The sequence below is a fragment of the Centropristis striata genome, chromosome 10 (genome assembly GCF_030273125.1).
Source record: "Centropristis striata isolate RG_2023a ecotype Rhode Island chromosome 10, C.striata_1.0, whole genome shotgun sequence".
Lineage (NCBI taxonomy): Eukaryota > Metazoa > Chordata > Actinopteri > Perciformes > Serranidae > Centropristis > Centropristis striata.
Genome location: NC_081526.1, coordinates 36,025,014 through 36,044,570, shown reverse-complemented (window position 1 = coordinate 36,044,570; position 19,557 = coordinate 36,025,014). Strand labels below are relative to the sequence as shown.

The window sequence follows — 19,557 nt, the reverse complement described above, 5'->3', positions numbered from 1 at the left end:
AATTGATCATAAATTGGTCACTGGGTGCAAAAGTTGGTGATGCCCACTGCAGACTGTCTGGTTTATTCAATATTTTGATTTACTGTATTCTAGTGTCATTACAGTAACAAAGAACACCTGTCTCACAACACACAAACTGATTCATATTAGACTTTATTGTCTCAGAGGGAGATTTTTTTTTCACAACCAGAACAGAAAAGACACACAAATATGACACATACAAACCATTGCCCAACATACAATAAATGGCAAAAATGGAGTCTCAGTGATTACATCCTGCATCCTGGCACACAGCAGCGTATCAGCAAGGCCGTTTGCTGAGTAAGTCAACAGCGGAGTGGACAAAGCTCCTCCTGAAGCAAACTCTCTTCCATTTTAAAGAGGAAGTTTTAAGCCTCGTTTTAAGGCTTAATCCACATCGTCCTGAAACTATCTTGGAAAGTCAAAAAGCACAGATGAAGCAGGACACGAACCAATAAGATTCTATCCATCACTGAAGGTCATGGACAGAACCTTCTGAAAGCTCGGAGGGCCGGGGTGCAGCATTCTGTCCTGTGCAGGATGAAAACAGCCCTCAGCCAGGTGTCACAGCAGTGACAGATGGAGGCCTGCACACACAGGATCCTGCCTTCTTGTCAAGGTCTGGGAACAGGGGAGGTTGGTACCTGTAAACCCACTGAGGAGAGGCTGATATAAGGCTTCCTCCACACAAGTAAATTGTGGTCTGACATTGTATCTGACATATCTAGCTTTGAACATTTTAGTAGTCCAGGATATGGGAACAAAGTTTTCGAGTCAAGTCGGTTGAGGTATCCTGGTAGCTCATAGGCCGCCTCGACTGAGTCCACCCAAGGACTGTAAGCTCAAGGGGACATGACAACCAAATCCAGTCTAATGTTGGTGGAAACAATTTCAGGTGCAAAACCACTGGCTGATATTCAGAAGCATCCTCTAGTTGCAAGCCACACCTGTGTCTGGTGTAAGGACAATAAGGCCTTTCCTCTCCATCTCTTATGAATGGTTTTGCCTTTAACCCTTTATCAGGCAAATAACTATATTTGGTAACTTCAGGTAATATTTCGAGAAAAGTTGCAAATTTACTAGATTAAAGAGGCAAATCAAGAACTAGAAAAAAAGTCTCAGATTTAAGAGATTTAAAGTGGCAAATCAGCGCGAAAAAAGTCGCAGATTTACAAGGAAAAAGTGGGAAAAAAGCAACTTTTTTCTCCCAGATTCACCACTTTAACCCTTAATAAGGCACTCCCTCGAGAATATTGGAGGATATTACATCCTGCTAGAATGTGTAAAAAAACATATGAAAATAATATTTTGAGAAAAAAGTTGACGAGATTAAAGTGGCAAATCTACGAGAAAAAAATTTAAATCTCTTAAATCTGCGACTTTTTTTCTCGTAGGTTTGCCACTTTAATCTAGTAAATTTGCAACTTTTTTCTCGAAACATTACCTGACTCTAACTACCAAATATAGTTCTTTGCCTGATAAAGGGTTAAGGGATTAGTTGCTCTTGATGGTAGAGAGTTGGTCACCTTCACTTGTTCTCCAAAGCTAATGACTAATGACTAAACAAAGCTAATAATGGCTTTTAAGGACCTGAATGTGCCACCAGGTTTAGTGGCCTTTGGTCAGGCTGGTCATGATGTTCTTGAGAGTCACTGGACTTGGATGGAGGGCACAGTTTGTATATTTGATTTTTGGGGATCTTAGTATCTAGTTGTTATGATGCTGATCATTTCCCCTGAACTGATCTTTCTCCTTTCTATAACTGCCCACTGCAACCAATGCCAAATTAAGCAAGGGACAGTGTCGTTCTGATATTGTGGCCTTGCAAAAAGATGGTGAAAAATTAAATCTTTTCTGTTTGGAATATCTCTGCTTTTGGCAAATGAGTCACAAAGGTTGTGATGTAAAGGTTGAAGGGGTTTCATATGGCACCCAGATTTCTGTATTTTTGAAAAAGTAAAAGAAGTTTGGTGGATTTTATGTTTTACTTGCAGCTTTCCGCATGCTCGACTGACTCCAAATCTAACAAGTAAATATACATTACAGAACATAAATGAAGTCAGGTGGGAGTTGTTTTCTCTTTGGACCCTGCCTGTACACACTGCTGCTTGTATCCTTGCAGCAGACAAACTGCTATAATTCGCACAACTGCTCTAGTCTGGTTTATTACAGGGGAGAGGGCTTCATCTGTCAAATCTCATTCAACAAGCTGGTTGGAAGCTTTGGTTATGATCATACCTTGTATCATAATATTTGTCAGTTGGTGTTGTGGATTTTTTCAATAGATTTGTAGATTTCGAGCTTCATTGGTAGTGCACACATGATTGTTATGCAGTAGTATGACTAACATGAGAATAACAAATGTATATATTAACATGTATGTGTCATGTATCTGGAGGCACTCAAGTCATCACCTATTTGTAGCATTTATTTCAATTTTCCCCATGATGAGGAAAATATTTTGACTTTGTTTGGTCTGTTATCCATATGAATGGTTTGGCAATTAATGATAAACAGTGATAAGTCAATGGTAAACTTTTATGTATATTTGGTTATTCTGCTTGTTTAGCTTTTTTCATTTTATGTAAACACAGTAGGCAAGGAAAGGACAGCTTGATTCTCACTTCCATGTCACTTACTAAAGATGTGATAATACTGAAGATTGTCTTGGACAAGTTTTAGCCTTTATTTAATTTTTTACTCTCTTTCTGTGACTGTGTCTTCCATCACTCTGACCTGTTCTCGGTATACATGAGGAGCAACAGCAGCCTGAATCCTTTATACTTTCAGTTCACTCTGTTTGCAGACTATGGGCCCCTCAGATATCTCTTCTTTATTCTGTGTCTGTTGATCTACATGACTATAATCTCTGCTAATGTTGTCATTATTCTGACAGTCTGCCTGGAGAAGTCTCTGCATCAGCCCATGTATATTTTCATCTGTAGTCTGTCTTTGAACTCTCTGTACGGCTCGGCCGGCTTCTTCCCCAGGTTTCTGTCTGACCTTCTGTCTGACACTCATTTCATCTCACGTCCCTTCTGTTTCATTCAGATGTATGTTATTTACAGCTATGCAGCATGTGAGCTGACTATTCTGAGCATCATGGCCTACGATAGATTTGTTGCTATTTGCCAGCCTTTACATTATCACAGTAAAATGACGGTGAAGACGGTGACACAGCTTCAAATGTGTGCCGTTCTCTACCCTGCTGTTGCTATTGGCTTCTGTATGTCCCTAACTATTCGATTACCGCTGTGTGGAAATAAACTGCACAAGGTTTTCTGCTCTAACTGGCCTGTGGTTCAGCTCTCCTGTGTGGATACGACTCTGAACAATGTAGCAGGTCAGTTTGTTACTGTGACATCGCTCTTCATCCCCCTGTTCTTTGTCCTGTTCACCTATCTCCGTATTTTGCTTGTTTGCAGGAGAAGCTCGTCTGAAGTCAGAGGAAAGGCGTTACAAACCTGCCTGCCTCACATTGTGACATTTGTGACATTTACTTTGTCTCTCTTCTGTGAGGTTTCGTTGACTCGGTTCGAGGAAGATAAAATGAATCCTATCATGACAATTGTTTTATCTTTGGAGTATCTGATCATTCCCCCCATCAATAACCCTCTAGTATACGGCCTGAATCTGCCTCAGATCAGAGGAGTAATTTTTAGATTTTGGAAGAAGGGTCCTACTGCCAAAATTTAGAAACAAAATATGCTGATATAGCAAAAAATCTGCTTCTAGCCTATATTTGATATATGTATGTATTTTGTTTGCCATCACCTTTATTTTAAGGAGATCTATAAATAAAATCACAACAAAGATTTTACAGTTGCACAAGTTGTGTATGCTTGGAACAACTCAGCTTCACAGATGAACAAACATGCCTGAAACTCACATTATGAGTTAGAGTGTGACTGAAATGTCTCTCATTAATTAAATGTTAAGGCTCATGTTAGAAAACATACTATGTGCTGCTTTTCTAGCAGATTAAAGTCAGTAAACAATGGGCCTTTACACTGCAAGAAAAGAAAAGTTGGGTGAACTCAAAATTTCAAGGCAACAAACTTTGATAACATTTTAAGTTGGACAATTAAACTAAATATTTTAAGTTTTGTTTTTGAGTTTCCTCAACTCTGAATTCAGATTCATGTCAACTCAACTGTAAGTTGTACCAACTCATAATTTGACATTGTAATAACTTTTAATCCTTACTTCTGCTAACTTCAATGTGTTGAATTGGCACGATTGTAACGCCGCTATGAAATGGCAGCTAGTGTTGCGACCACAATTTTGAGTTAGCATTGATACGCTAATGGCTACTCTTGTAGCTGTAACAAACAGCGCCGCTAGCATCAGTTAGCCGCTAGTATCAGTTAGTCGCTGGCTTTCGCTAATGACCGAATTTCACCGCTTTCCCGCATTTCACAACAAAGAAATAAGAGTTATCAGAACTATTGTCCCTTGTTTTGAACCCCAACTTAAAGATATAAGTAACAACAACTCACAAACTTGTTTTTGAGCAGACAACTGGCTTCCTTTGTTGTGCTAACTTACATTATTGCCCTAAATGTCAATAATTTATATTTCCAAGTTTTACCAACTTAAATCACTGTTTAAGCCCAAAAAATACAAGTCGGCTTTTTTGCAGTGTAATATGAAAACCTAGAATTAGATTTGATAGGATTTGAGAGGTGTATGGTGACACTTGACACTTGGTGTTTTTAACTTTGTATGCAACACTGTGTTTATTCTGTGTTTTAATATAATTTAGTTTGTGTGTTGTGAGACAGTTGCTGTAATAACACTAGATTACAGTAAAGTAAGATGTTGAATAAACCAGACATTCTGCAGAGGCCATCACCAACTTTTGGATCCAGTGACCATTTTCTGATTAATTGAAGGTGGATGATGGTATTTTCTCAGATGGTCAGACTGTAATGAGTGTGAACAACAGGCCGTGACTGACTACAGCCATTCTGCAAACAGCTGATGATGACACATAAACTATGTTTGATCACACCTTTAAAGATGAAATGCAGCACAGATTGCTTTACATTAAAGAAATAAACAGACATAAACAGACATAAAATGAACATAAAAAAACAAAACAAATTAAATCAATGCCAATATATTAGTGATTATATATTTTACTTAAGGGTACTGATAATCCAACCAGTTAAAATAATGGAGTGAATATGGCTGTCTTTATTTTGAAAAAAAAAGGCTTTTTTGGGTTTGTGATGTTATTGCTTTCTTGGGTGCTTTAAATGTGCAAAAGGAAACATTGAAGTGACAAAATAAAATGTTTCATTGGTAATAATAGTGATATTGGTAATTTAACTGACTTATAATCTTGTGCTATTGTTAAACTTGGTTAAACAGAAACAGTGGTGGAAGATGTATGAGTTTACTTTCATTGTAAGTCATTGTTACAATCATTTTTATAATACAGCTTTTACGTTTTGGTAAGGAAAAATGATTTACACTCGAAGTACTTTGAATGTATTGGGAACGTCAGGGATATTTAAGGAAAAGGAGAAGGGGCTTGTTCTGACAGTATTTTGTAAGTATTGGGTACTTACGTGGTATGTTAAGCTACTGATAAATAAAGACCACAGTGAAGCTGTACCTCTGAAGATAAGGAAGTCTGTAACATAATCCTGCTGCACCCAGACTCCAGGGAATTATTATACATATGCTTCCTCTAAGTTATTTTGATTAGGAATACAAACACATGTAGAAATATGATCTCAGCATGTAAAATCATGCTGCATCATGCAATCAATCATGCAGTGATTGAAAGCATCGAGCCATGACAAAGAAAATTAAATTTATATATATTAAATTAGATATGTGTAATCAGGAGTTAAACCATTAATACAATGATAGTAAATTAATGAAACCCACTGCAGTAGTTTGCTGTGTTCTGGCTCCTGGACAGCAGGAAAAAAACACAGGAAGTAAAATATTGACGTATTTTACTTAAAATGATGGCTGCGACCTAACAGCATCATCCCCAATCTAACAGGGTCATTAAACGGTGGAAGAAGGAAATACTTCCTAATCCATCGTGCACCAACAAACTTGTACTTGTGTTCATTGTAAAACCCTGATTTAAAAAAAAGGGTAGGGTTAAACTGAAAACCCTTTTTTTATGTAGTTTTAACAGCCAATAAGATGTCGCAAAAAGTAGTGAAAGCAGCGCTGAAGGAGCTTTATGAAGAATATCAAGTGACGGTCACAAAAAGAGGTGTAAGTTACCATGGTTACATAAACATAGTTTTGGATCTGTTTTATCCACATGCTAAACAAGCACAGCTGCAGAAACTAGAAGGTGTTACCTTTCAAACAAAGCCTCATCCATCCATTCTTTTACAGTTCTTCTGACATGAATCTGTTCTAACCTTCATCTAACCCCAAACGTTAATGTTGAAACTGATAAACTTTTGTTGTGTATATCGTAACACTGAATTTGATCCATTTTTTTATTTTTATTTATGTTTTAAACAACATCTAAACTTCTTTACAATTGGAGTTGTCCAGGTATGGGTGGTACCTCTAAATTTCCCAGTATTTAAGAAATACTTACAGTATAAATCATTTCTCGTTTCTTCTAAAATACCCCATAGTTACCCAGTGTTTCCTAACAGTTACAGGATAAATCATTTCTCTTATCATCTAAAATACAAATTGTTACTCCCTTGTTCCACTGTACTTACTTTAAAGTGAATGTATATGTGCTGATTCATACGAGGACATTACACCGTAACTGAAAAGTACTTACAGGGTAAGTGTTGGCTGATTAACCTGCAAGTGATGCGCTGTATTATATCAAACATTTGATTAATGAAACAACTGTGGGGGTATACATGTTACATGTAGCTTTACTTTTGCTTGGGAACACATAAAGGGTGTTTCCAATACAGCCCAATACCCGAGTCGGGTCTCACTCGCCAAAACGCCCCTAATTTGAATATGAGCCATTCGGAGTGGTCTTTTGAAGGGACTTTTTTTTCTCCCCTGAAAAAAGTCTGGTTGCTGATTGGATAGAACGCTAAGCGGGATGTGATGTTGTACTCAACGCCACAACAACACGCGCCATTTGTAAAAGCCAGCGAAGCAGTGTTGCCAACTTAGCGACTTTCAGACCCCCTTAGCGAGTCTTTTTCAAAAAAGCGACTGGCAACAAATCCAACGACTTTTTCTGGTGTTATTGGAGACTTTTGGAGATGTTAACCCCTTAGCGTCCCGTCTGCAAATTCCTAATAGGTTCCGTCGCGTATGTGATCACAGATGAAGGTCAAAACTGCCATACGTCACCTCCGGAGTCTCTAAATCCTTCTGGGGGCTAATTTGTAGTGGAGATACGCAGAGTGAGCTGACTTTTGAGAGGGCGTGGCCTGACACTTTCCCGGCGGGCACTCTTCCCCCTAAAGGAAACACAGCTACTCATTACTGAACACAAATGACGTCAGGTGTGATGGGATTTCCATTTGGACCTTCTGTTAACATTGGGGCTTGAATCCTAGCAGCTCACAAATAAAAAACTGCATTAGTCTGGTTGGTTACGGAGGCAATGGCTTCATCTGTCAAAGCTCTCATGGAACAAGCAACAGACCACAAATTGTGTTGGAAACTTTGGTTATGATCATACCTTGGTTGAAGCTTAAAACTTAAAAAAATTGTCAGTTGATGTTGTTTTGTGAACCTTTCTGAAGATATGTAGATTCCCTGCTTTATTGGTGGTGCACATACATGATTATTATGCAGTAGTACGACTAACATGAGAATACAAAATGTAGAAATGTATTTTGGTAGCCTATCATGTCGACATTTTTGTTGTGCATGAAGAACAACAAGAGCCTGCATGAGTCTGAGAAATATTGTTGAAATCACTGAATACCCTTTAACAATTATTTTAAGTTGACTGAATGTTTTTTTAGTTATTCTGACTATTGGAGTTATGTACGGTAGCTTATGCATCTAACCTGCATGCAGGCTTATTGTATCTTTTGTGTCTTGATAAAGTATGAAAATACAAGATTTTTATTAGAACATTTTAATCATTAACTATACTCCAATCTGTTCCTCCTTTCCCTCCATCACTCTCTTCTTCCAGCTCTGCTGACATGAGGAGCAACAGCAGCCTGAATCCTTTATACTTTCAGTTCACTCTGTTTGCAGACTATGGGCCCCTCAGATATCTCTTCTTTATTCTGTGTCTGTTGGTCTACATGACTATAATCTCTGCTAACGTTGTCATTATTCTGACAGTCTGCCTGGAGAAGTCCCTGCATCAGCCCATGTATATTTTCATCTGTAGTCTGTCATGTAACTCTCTGTACGGCTCGGCCTGCTTCTTTCCCAGGTTTCTGTCTGACCTTCTGTCTGACACTCATTTCATCTCACGTCCCTTCTGTTTCATTCAGATGTATGTTTTTTCCACTTATGCATCATGTGAGCTGACTATTCTGAGCATCATGGCCTATGATAGACTTGTTGCTATTTGCCAGCCTTTACATTATCACAGTAAAATGATGGTGAAGACGGTGACACAGCTTCTAATGTGTGCCGTGCTCTACCCTGCTGCTGCTTGTGGCTTCTGTCTCTGTCTCACTGTTCGATTACCGCTGTGTGGAAATAAACTGCACAGGGTTTTCTGCTCTAACTTGCCTGTGGTTCAGCTCTCCTGTGTGGATACGACTCTGAACAATGTAGCAGGTCAGTTTGTTGCAATAACAACCATTTTCATCCCCTTGTTCTTTGTCCTGTTCACCTATCTGCGTATTCTGCTCGTTTGCAGGAGAAGCTCGTCTGAATTCAGAGGAAAGGCGTTAAGAACCTGCCTGCCTCACATCGTCACATTTATGACCTATACATTCACTATATTCTGTGACTGGTCATTGAACCGATTTGAGGTTGATAAATTAAATCCAATCATCAGAGTTGTTTTATCTTTTGAGTATTTGACAATTCCCCCCATCAGTAACCCTCTAGTTTACAGCCTGAATCTGCCTCAAATGAGAGGAGTCATTTGGGGATTTATGATCAAATTTAAAACTCAAATGAAGCATTGAGCCACACAATATGGAATATGTTTAATGTATTTGCCTATAGATTTTGTTTGTGATTAAAGAGATCTACGAGGGCTAATGAACATTTGCATTTAAATTAGTCTCAAATGTTAATCTATTTCTCTTTGTCCATCCTTCACAAATTAAATGTAAAAGCACATGTTCCTGTATATATACTCGCACAATACTGTGTGCTGCTTTTTCAGACATATTAAATGCCAATATACACTGGGCCTTTAATATCAAAACCTATTATTAGATTGAATAGGCTTTCAGGTGTGTGTGGTGAAAACATGTATTAATAATCATGAATAATCATCTTAACAGAGCATGGTCCTTTTCCAATGATCAGAAGGACTGTAATGAGTGTGATTAGAGTTGAACAACAGGCCAAGTGTCGGGGGAGTGGCTTGATTTCAGCCGGCAGGCCTCAGACGACCAACATGCTGTAATATTACAAAAACATCAAAACACACATGTAGCAAAGTTCATGTCGTGAGAGCTTTTAAACAGCAACTTATTCACAGGAGTGCCTCAAGCTCCTTGCATCCCAGCCTGTCCCGTAATACACCAACAAATTAATTACAGCTCAGATCAACCCAACTCATGCCAACAAGTTCTGTACCAAACTTGTGTCATTAGATTTTTAGATTCAACTTTATTTTCATTGCACTGAGTACAGGTACGAAATGCAGTTTAGCATCTAAGTGCAAAAAGGCAGTAAAGTGCATATGTACAGTAATATATGTAAATGTCATATAAATAAATACAATAGGGTTTGTTTGTTTGTTTGTTTGTTTTAGCAGCAGAGAGAAGTAGGTAGTGCAAATAGTTTAAATAGTATGAATAAAGTGCAGTTGAATAAATACAGGGATAAATATAGTGCTAAACAGATTGGTGCAGATATCAGATGTTCAGTGGGTGGAGGCAGATGTTCAAATGTTCAGTGCTGGAGGGAGTGTGTGTGGCAATCCAGGTGGAGGGGGAAAGTACAGTCACTGGAGTGGGTGTGTGGGGGGTGTGACCGAGGTGTAGAGTTCAGCAGGGTGACAGCAGAAGGGAAGAAGCTGTTCCTGAACCTGCTGGTCCGGGAACATAGGACCCTGTAACGCCTCCCAGAGGGGAGGAGGGCAAACAGTCTGTGGCTGGGGTGAGAGCTGTCCTTGGCAATGATGCGCGCCCTCCGCAGACATCTCTTGCCCTGGACAGCCTCAATGGTGGGGAGTTAGAAGCCAGTGATGCGTTGGGCAGTTTTCACCACCCTCTGTAACGCTTTCCGGTCTGCAGCAGAGTAGCTGCTGTACCAAACAGAGATGCAGTTGGTGAGGATGCTCTCGATGGTGCAGCAGTAGAAATTCACCAGAATCTGAGGAGATGATTGGTGACCAACTAACTTTCAAGACTGACATGGCTTTGATTGCCCGATCAGGGTGATTTGCCCAGTACAACAGCAGGAAGATATGTAAGTGCAGGTCCAAGATTGAACTCTATCTGACTGAGCATGCAGCACTGCTCCTGGTACAGGCCATCTTCATATCATGCATCAACTACTGAAACTCTGTATCGGCAGGTCTCCCTGCATGAACATTCAAGACTCTCCACTGGCTCCCAGTTGCTTCAGCATCCAGTTCAAAACCTTGACACTTGCTTACAAAACTGATACTAAAACAGTACCGCCTTCCCGAAATCCTTCATTCAAGTCCACACTCCATCCCAGGGGCCCCATGTGTCTAGCTTCTACTCTGTACTTCCCTAATGGTGGTGAAAGGAGTTACCAAACAACTCCATCTTAAAGCAGAACTATGCAGCATTTCCAACTTAATAAAACAGGTTAGAAACCATTGTGATGGTAAAATGACCTGTTTTGGCACAAAACCCCCCCTCAAACCAAAGTATCATGAGAAGCTAGGCTAGCTATAACAACAGGCTGTTCATGTTCGTCCTATTACATGTTCATCATGGCTGAGCCACCAAAAAGACTTAAATCACATAAATATACTTAAAACACACATATAAACCAAATCATTAATTACAGGTCAAATCCTTTCGGCTAAAGTCCTTGCTGATTGCTTATCTAAGCCCAGTTACATTACTCACGAATCCAGTTGAAAAGGGGGGGAGAATCCTTTTTCAGTGGCGGGCGTGGAAGAAGTAAGTTGAGTTCAATAATTTGCCGTCTTGCAAATTAAGTTGCTGGTTGTCCTTGTCGTCGAGGTGGAGCTTACTCTGGCAGTATTAATGAACTTTGTTGTCATTAAGGCGACTTCGGTGCGCAGAGAAGGTCAGAGTTGCAGTTGGTTCAGAATTCCTTATGGAAAGGCGATTCTGAATGAGGTCTCAACCTAAGATGAAGAGGATCTCAGCAGGGAGTGAGGGAGGAGGGGGGCTGATGAGTCCAGGCCTCTGGGTTCCCTCCTGAAGAAGAAGTGAACTCCTCTGGGGAGTGGTGGACAAAGAGAGAGAAGGCAGGGAGGACTGTCTCCTTTATAGCAGACCAGTAGACCTCCTGCCGTGCCCAAAGGTGCCTTGACCAATGACGTGACCTGGAAGGTGTCGTAAAATGCAAAGCATTCTGGGGAATGAAGTTCTTGAGAGGGGACAAAATGGCGCTGACCTGCCATTTTGTGACTTGACTCAGAAAAATGTTCCATTTAGTCCACAAATGTTAAAGTCCACAAATGAACCCAAGATTCACCTGTGGTACAATCCCAACAGTCTTGAAGGTAGGATGTTTGGCCTTCTGGGTCATCTGTTGTTTTATTACTTCATAGTTTTATGACTATCCTTTGGTGTTTTTACTGCTGTTGTTCATGTGAGCACCTCACGGTATATACGTCAAGACAAACTGTATGTTCAGCAGAGAACAACCACGCTTGTTGTAAGGAATTTTGATACATCACACCGGGTCCGTATTTCTTCAGAGAACTTGCACCCTGACAGTCTGGATGAAGGTATTCGTCTGGTGTTTATCCATTTTAATAATCCTAAAATTCAAGATTAAGATAGTTATTTTGGCATTCTGCATTTAAACCATCCTTTTACACACCAGTGAACAGTCCACGCTAGGAGCAGTGGGCAGCACAGTTCTGCGCCCGGGGAGCAGTGGGTGGTTAGGTGCCTTGCTCAAGGGCACTTCAGTCCTTGACCTGTCAGTCCTGGGGTTCGAACAGGTGATGTTAAAAGCCCGATTGCTAACCTCAAGGCCACGGACTGCCCTCTCGATCGGGATCATCGATCATATCTCTACAATATGTAGTCAATTTGTGGCTTATCTTTTGCCCTCCCTGTGGACCATGTGTGAGTTCGTGGCTGCTCTCAGTTATAGCACAGCAGAATAAAAGTCCATCACATCATTTGCTTTGGAGCTGGGCAGGATGCTGTGCATGTTTCTAAAACCTACATGCACTGAAGGAAAGACTGTTTTCTGAATGTCTTTATGACTTAATTAGCTGGACATGACTTGTATAATCACAACATACCTTATGTTTTGTTTGCAGATTTTTGTACTGAATTTCTCTGATATTATGGGACACAAAAGTAGACAACTTCTATAATAGTTTAATTGCAACTGTTTTAAATTGGTTTGCTTCCAGTGAATAATTGTAACGTCGACTTTTGAAAACTATTTGAAACTCATCTTTAAATAACAATGAACTAAATATTCACTTTTCCCCTCCATCACTCTCTTCTTCCAGCTCTGCTGACATGAGGAGCAACAGCAGCCTGAATCCTTTATACTTTCAGTTCACTCTGTTTGCAGACTATGGGCCCCTCAGATATCTCTTCTTTATTCTGTGTCTGTTGATCTACATGACTATAATCTCTGCTAATGTTGTCATTATTCTGACAGTCTGCCTGGAGAAGTCCCTGCATCAGCCCATGTATATTTTCATCTGTAGTCTGTCTTTGAACTCTCTGTACGGCTCGGCCGGCTTCTTCCCCAGGTTTCTGTCTGACCTTCTGTCTGACACTCATTTCATCTCACGTCCCTTCTGTTTCATTCAGATGTATGTTATTTACAGCTATGCAGCATGTGAGCTGACTATTCTGAGCATCATGGCCTACGATAGACTTGTTGCTATTTGCCAGCCTTTACATTATCACAGTAAAATGACGGTGAAGACGGTGACACAGCTTCTAATGTGTGCTGTGCTCTACCCTGCTGTTGCTTTTGGCTTCTGTGTGTCCCTTACTGTTCGATTACCGCTGTGTGGAAATAAACTGCACAGGGTTTTCTGCTCTAACTGGCCTGTGGTTCAGCTCTCCTGTGTGGATACGACTCTGAACAGTGTAGCAGGACAGTTTGTTGGAATAATAATCTTCTTCCCCCTGTTCTTTATCCTGTTCAGCTATCTGCGTATTCTGCTCGTTTGCAGGAGAAGCTCGTCTGAATTCAGAGGAAAGGCGTTACAAACCTGCCTGCCACACATCGTCACATTTATGACCTTTACTTTGTGTCTTTTTTGTGAGCTCGTGCTGAGTCGTTATTATAAGGCTATTGAAGTTAATCCATTTGTCATTTTTGTTTTATCTCTGGAGTTTTTGATAATTCCCCCGATCAATAACCCTCTAGTTTATGGCCTGAGTCTGCCTCAGATTAGAAGAGTGACTTTTAGAGTTCTGAAGATGCGCAAAATGATTCCTGCCCCAAAACACAAGGTCCAACATGCACAGAAAGCCTCTAATAGAGCCCCATTTCACCGTTAATTACATAATGTGCTTCTTATAATATGCCTACTCAAATTTATCTGACCTCTACTTATATTTGTTGCAAACACATTATTTTATAACACTGAGGAAGTGTAACATTAACATTAAAGTGTAAATGATCTAGTCAGAGAATCATTTGTTGGATTAATATTGTTGATGTGGTCTGGAATAAAACCTAGAGAGAAAGTGTGCCGAATGTAACATTATCAAAATATCATGATGGTGGTACAGTGGACCAGCATGGAAGTGGGCTCATCCTTTCTACAGATGCTTTGTGGACTTACAACCATGTTCCCCTACGAGTTTAGTGGGGGCTACTCTGCTTGTATAATCAAAATAAGCACTGTGTCCGTACTTTTTGGCGGTTGTTGGCCCCCACCAGGGCTGTCCCTTTTCTCCAATTCTGTTTGTGATTCTTATGGACAGACTCTCAAGTAGCAGATGGGGAGGAGAAAATCCCATTTTGGCCCTTCAGAATTGCTTCTCAGGAGAGATATAAGTCAAGACAAAGTGTTTGCTGTGGTCTTCTCTTCATGCTGCATGTAGTAAAAGATTTGGATTTCTCACATTGGGTCTCTATTTCTAACTAGCAATTATCAACATTTTGGAAGAAGTGTTACGGATGTTGTAAACAAAAAACACACATCAGTATTGTCATGTTTCCAGCCTCTCCTGTCCTCTCCCCTCTGCTCTGTGTAAAAAGATTTTTCAGTTCATATTTGTCATGTGACCAATGATCCATTAAAGGACAGACGGAAAGTTCAAACACTGACAAAAATACCTGTTTTCACAGTTTCTTTCTGTGACAAACAATATACTTTTTGCAATCTTTTAAAGGAAACATGTTTCACTGGGTTCAGAGAGTTAAGCTGAGCAGTTCCCCACCATGTTCACTCACGTCTTTACACAAATTAGCTTCTGTGTGTAGCTACGTAACAAGCACTGGACACTCTGTGCACAGTTAGCGATGCCGGTTAATTCAAGATCACAATGTTTATGATCAGCGAAGACGTTGTGCTTAATTAGCTATGCTGCTTTGTTTATGATCAGCGGCGGACGTTGTGCACAGTTAGCGATGATGGCCACAGTTGCGTCCCCCGTGTTTAATCCGTTGCGTATGTGATCACGGATCAAGGTCAAAACTGTCGATAAGCCATTACGCGACGTTCGAAAACCATACGTCACCTCCGGAGTCTCTAAATCCCTCTGGGGGCTAATTTGTAGTGGAGATACGCAGAGTGAGCTGACTTTTGAGAGGGCGTGGCCTGAGACTTTTCCGGCGGCCACTCTTCCCCCAAATGACGTCAGGTGTGATTGGATTTCCATTTGGACCTTCTGTTAACATTGGGGCTTGAATCCTAGCAGCTCACAAATAAAAAAACTGCATTAGTCTGGTTGGTTACAGAGGTAAACGGCTTCATCTGTCAAAGCTCTCATGGAACAATCAACAGAGCACAAATTGTGTTGGAAACTTTGGTTATGATCATACCTTGGTTGAAGCTTAAAACTTTAAAAAATCAGTCAGTTGATGTTGTTTTGTGAACCTTTCAGAAGATATGTAGATTCCCTGCTTTATTGGTGGTGCACATACATGATTATTATGCAGTAGTACGACTAACATGAGAATACAAACTAACCTGGTCTCACAGGAATCCATGGAATAGCCACGGAATCACTCAAATTTCCGTGAAACTGACCCGGATTTTGCTACAATGCAAGTTAATGACAGTCATATCCCGTGGCTATTCCATTGATATTTTTTCCTATTGGTTTGTGTCCAAGTCACATGACTTTCAAGGTTCCGGCGGTCAGAACAAAAAACATGGCGGACAGTTCTCTCATTTTTAGTGAAAAAAAGTCTATATTTTGACTTAGTTTCTGCATAAAAATTGATTGATTACATTTCTAGCGATAAATATGTTTTATTTTCTAAATATTCACTCAATGAATGTACATAATCACTTTGTGGCGAAGATCTCGCCAGAAAAAGACGATCCGCTGTGTTTTATTTTGAGATCTCCCTGATCCTCTGTGTATTTAACGGATCAAACATTCGCCCATTACATGCCTTGTGGCTAAAGGTTGATTTGCTGATCAACATATTATTCTGTTGCAGCGGAAGACACTAATGTTGACAAAGTGATGAGTTACGATCAGATTTGTCCGCTGTTTTTTAATTTGTAATCTACCGGATGTGTTGTGTGATCCTACCAGATGTGGTGCGATCTCATTGAGGCGCTTCACTGTAAATGCCTCGGGCTCCATTCCATTTCGTGAGCAGAGCAGTCGGCGCTGCTCTCCTGTTTCAGTTAAAATATCTTCATTAAACAAACATTGTTGTCTTTTTTAGCCTAGATAATATACATGCAGTATAATTATTTATTGGACAGTGTGTGATATTCGATATATTGGGTAGAAGTAGTCCATGTCAACACATTTCTATAACAGTAGGTCTCATGTCTGTAACCCTTTTTGTCTTTTAGTTATAAGCCTTCAAATATGCCCCAGGGTTAAGTTTCAAGGGTCAATATCTCGAAGCAAGAATATTATCGAACCTTCAACTTGATATATATTATTCTCCAGGCCAAGACCTTTCAGGTGATGTATTTGGTTTAGCTCTATGACAATGTTTTTTTTGTTTTCAAATCTTGGACATGTACCATAAGAGGCGAGATTCCTGTGAGACCATGTTGCTACAACATGTAGCCAGTTTGTGGCTTATCTTTTGCCCTCCCTGTGGACCATGTGTGAGCCGGTGGCTGCTCTCAGTTATAGCACAGCAGAATAAAAGTCCATCACATCATTTGATTTGGAGCTGGGCAGGATGCTGTGCATGTTTCTAAAACCTACATGCACTGAAGGAAAGACTGTTTTCTGAATGTCTTTATGCCTTTATTAGCTGGACATGACTTGTATAATCACAACATACCTTATGTTTTGTTTGTAGATTTTTGTACTCAATTTCTCTGATATTATAGGACACAAAAGTGGACAACTTCTATAATAGTTTAATTGCAACTGTTTTGAATTGGTTTGCTTCCAGTGAATAATTGTAACGTCGACTTTTGAAAATTGACTATTTGAAACTCATCTTTAAATACCAATGAACTAAATATTCTCTTTCCCCCTCCATCTTTCACTCCATCACTCTCTTCTTCCAGCTCTGCTGACATGAAGAGCAACAGCAGCCTGAATCCTTTATACTTTCAGTTCACTCTGTTTGCAGACTATGGGCCCCTCAGATATCTCTTCTTTATTCTGTGTCTGTTGATCTACATGACTATAATCTCTGCTAATGTTGTCATTATTCTGACAGTCTGCCTGGAGAAGTCCCTGCATCAGCCCATGTATATTTTCATCTGTAGTCTGTCTTTGAACTCTCTGTACGGCTCGGCCGGCTTCTTCCCCAGGTTTCTGTCTGACCTTCTGTCTGACACTCATTTCATCTCACGTCCCTTCTGTTTCATTCAGATGTATGTTATTTACAGCTATGCAGCATGTGAGCTCACTATTCTGAGCATCATGGCCTACGATAGACTTGTTGCTATTTGCCAGCCTTTACATTATCACAGTAAAATGACGGTGAAGACGGTGACACAGCTTCTAATGTGTGCTGTGCTCTACCCTGCTGTTGCTTTTGGCTTCTGTGTGTCCCTTACTGTTCGATTACCGCTGTGTGGAAATAAACTGCACAGGGTTTTCTGCTCTAACTGGCCTGTGGTTCAGCTCTCCTGTGTGGATACGACTCTGAACAATGTAGCAGGTCAGTTTGTTGGAATAATAGTCTTTTTCCCCCTGTTCTTTATCCTGTTCAGCTATCTGCATATTCTGCTCGTTTGCAGGAGAAGCTCGTCTGAATTCAGAGGAAAGGCGTTACAAACCTGCCTGCCACACATCGTCACATTTATGACCTTTACTTTGTGTCTTTTTTGTGAGGTTGTGCTGAGTCGTTTTATGGCTAATGAAGTTCATCAATTTGTCATTTTTGTTTTATCTCTGGAGTTTTTGATAATTCCCCCGATCAATAACCCTCTAGTTTACGGCCTGAGTCTGCCTCAGATTAGAAGAGTGACTTTTAGAGTTTTGAAGATGCCCAAAATGATTCCCGCCCCAAAACACAAGGTCCAACATGCACAGAAAGCCTCTAATAAAGCCCCATTTCACTGTTAATTACATAATGTGCTTCTTATAATATGCCTACTCAAATTTATCTGACCTCTACTTATATTTGTTGCAAACACATTATTTTATAACACTGAGGAAGTGTAACATTAACATTAAAGTGTAAATGATTTAGTCAGAGAATCATATGTTGGATTAATATTGTTGATGTGGTCTGGAATAAAACCTAGAGAGAAAGTGTGCCGAATGTAACATTATCAAAATATCATGATCGTGGTACAGTGGACCAGCATGGAAGTGGGCTCATCCTTTCTACAGATGCTTTGTGGACTTACAACCATGTTCCCCTACGAGTTCAGTGGGGGCTACTCTGCTTGTATAATCAAAGTAAGCACTGTGTCCGTATTTTTTGGCGGGTGTTGGCCCCCACCAGGGCTGTGCCTTGTCTCCAATTCTGTTTGTGATTTTCATAGACAGACTCAAGTAGTAGACGGGGAGGAGAAAATCCCATTTTGGCCCTTCAGAATTGCTTCTTAGGAGAAATATAAATCAAACCTGAAAAGTGGAGCATTTTTAGATTCAAATGAAGATTAAAATACTTATCACGGCAGATAAACATGCTACAGGATTTTATCTCTGTGTTTTGTTTATCTTGGTCCCTTGGTCTAGTGTTCTGATGGTATACTATAACTATACCTTTGTTTATATTTGTTGTGGCATATGACTTTTTTTTCTTCTCTTACTTCGTATGTGGCTCGTAGGTTTGGGACTTGCACACGGCCCATCTGCTGTCATTCTGTGGCCCTATTGGGGCGTATCCTTGTGGTAATTATAGTGTTTTACAACCGCTATGACCCATTGTTCAATACTTTTAACGCTTTTTCAAAACTCTTCACACGGTTACCACAACATCAGCCTGTATGGGCAATACAATTAACACAATACTTCTTCTTTTGACACAAAATACACACATTTTACACGTTTAAAATTAGTTTGAACTCTTTTTACACACAAGCTCAATCCAGACCAAAACAGTAGATGTTAACTAATGGATTGAAGATTACATTGATCACAGCTTCTGCTCCTTTTTCTTTTTGTGTATTTGACAATACAGTAATGAATGACAGCTAAATGCTGATTTTCTTTCCTCTTTACTGTAAGTCATTTTCATTTGCAATACAGTAAAGTGTTCACTGCAAATCCTGTCATTTACTGTCTTCTTCTTTCATAAACATTCTGACATGGCTCGTTCACTTTTTGTACTGAGTGTTGTACAAAAAAAGGGAACAAATTTCATGCCCAACAAATGAAAAATGAAGATCATCATCACAAACATTTACATGTATGATCAATACAATAATCTGTTGATTGTCAAAGAAAAAGGGAAAAAAATAGATTTGACACATGCAAAGTGATTCACTTTGTATTATTCCATCAGTTGTCAGTGTTTTTATGACACTGTGCTGTGAATGACTAAATGTTTCTGTTGGAAGACAACGTGTGTCAGTGCTCTGGTAGGTTTGATGAAGTGTGTTAGTGTATTACAGTTCTTTACAACCGCTATGACCCGTTTGTCAGAACCTTAAAAACTTTTGCAGAACTGTTAATGCACATCACACCTGAAACACATGTAACC

The 19,557-nt window shown here is 39.9% G+C and overlaps 4 protein-coding genes across 4 annotated transcripts; all 4 read left to right on the top strand.

Annotated features, from left to right (window-relative positions):
- Positions 1-2,772: 2,772 nt before the first annotated feature.
- On the top strand, positions 2,773-3,717 carry LOC131978664 (olfactory receptor 4B13-like). Its single transcript, XM_059342374.1, has one exon. It carries the CDS (start codon positions 2,773-2,775, stop codon positions 3,715-3,717), a length of 945 nt encoding a protein of 314 aa, XP_059198357.1.
- A 4,427-nt stretch (positions 3,718-8,144) lies between these two features.
- Positions 8,145-9,092, top strand: LOC131978663 (olfactory receptor 5M5-like). Its single transcript, XM_059342373.1, has one exon. The coding sequence runs from the start codon at positions 8,145-8,147 to the stop codon at positions 9,090-9,092; it is 948 nt and encodes a 315-aa protein (XP_059198356.1).
- Positions 9,093-12,794: 3,702 nt separating this feature from the next.
- Positions 12,795-13,796, top strand: LOC131978661 (olfactory receptor 6N1-like). Its single transcript, XM_059342372.1, has one exon. It carries the CDS (start codon positions 12,795-12,797, stop codon positions 13,794-13,796), a length of 1,002 nt encoding a protein of 333 aa, XP_059198355.1.
- Positions 13,797-16,970: 3,174 nt separating this feature from the next.
- On the top strand, positions 16,971-17,969 carry LOC131978660 (olfactory receptor 6N1-like). The gene has a single exon (XM_059342371.1). The coding sequence runs from the start codon at positions 16,971-16,973 to the stop codon at positions 17,967-17,969; it is 999 nt and encodes a 332-aa protein (XP_059198354.1).
- Positions 17,970-19,557: the final 1,588 nt, after the last annotated feature.

Coding starts and splice junctions, on each gene's coding strand:
- LOC131978664 (XM_059342374.1), top strand. CDS start 2,773: ATGAGGAGCAACAGCAGCCTGAATCCTTTATACTTTCAGTTCACTCTG.
- LOC131978663 (XM_059342373.1), top strand. CDS start 8,145: ATGAGGAGCAACAGCAGCCTGAATCCTTTATACTTTCAGTTCACTCTG.
- LOC131978661 (XM_059342372.1), top strand. CDS start 12,795: ATGAGGAGCAACAGCAGCCTGAATCCTTTATACTTTCAGTTCACTCTG.
- LOC131978660 (XM_059342371.1), top strand. CDS start 16,971: ATGAAGAGCAACAGCAGCCTGAATCCTTTATACTTTCAGTTCACTCTG.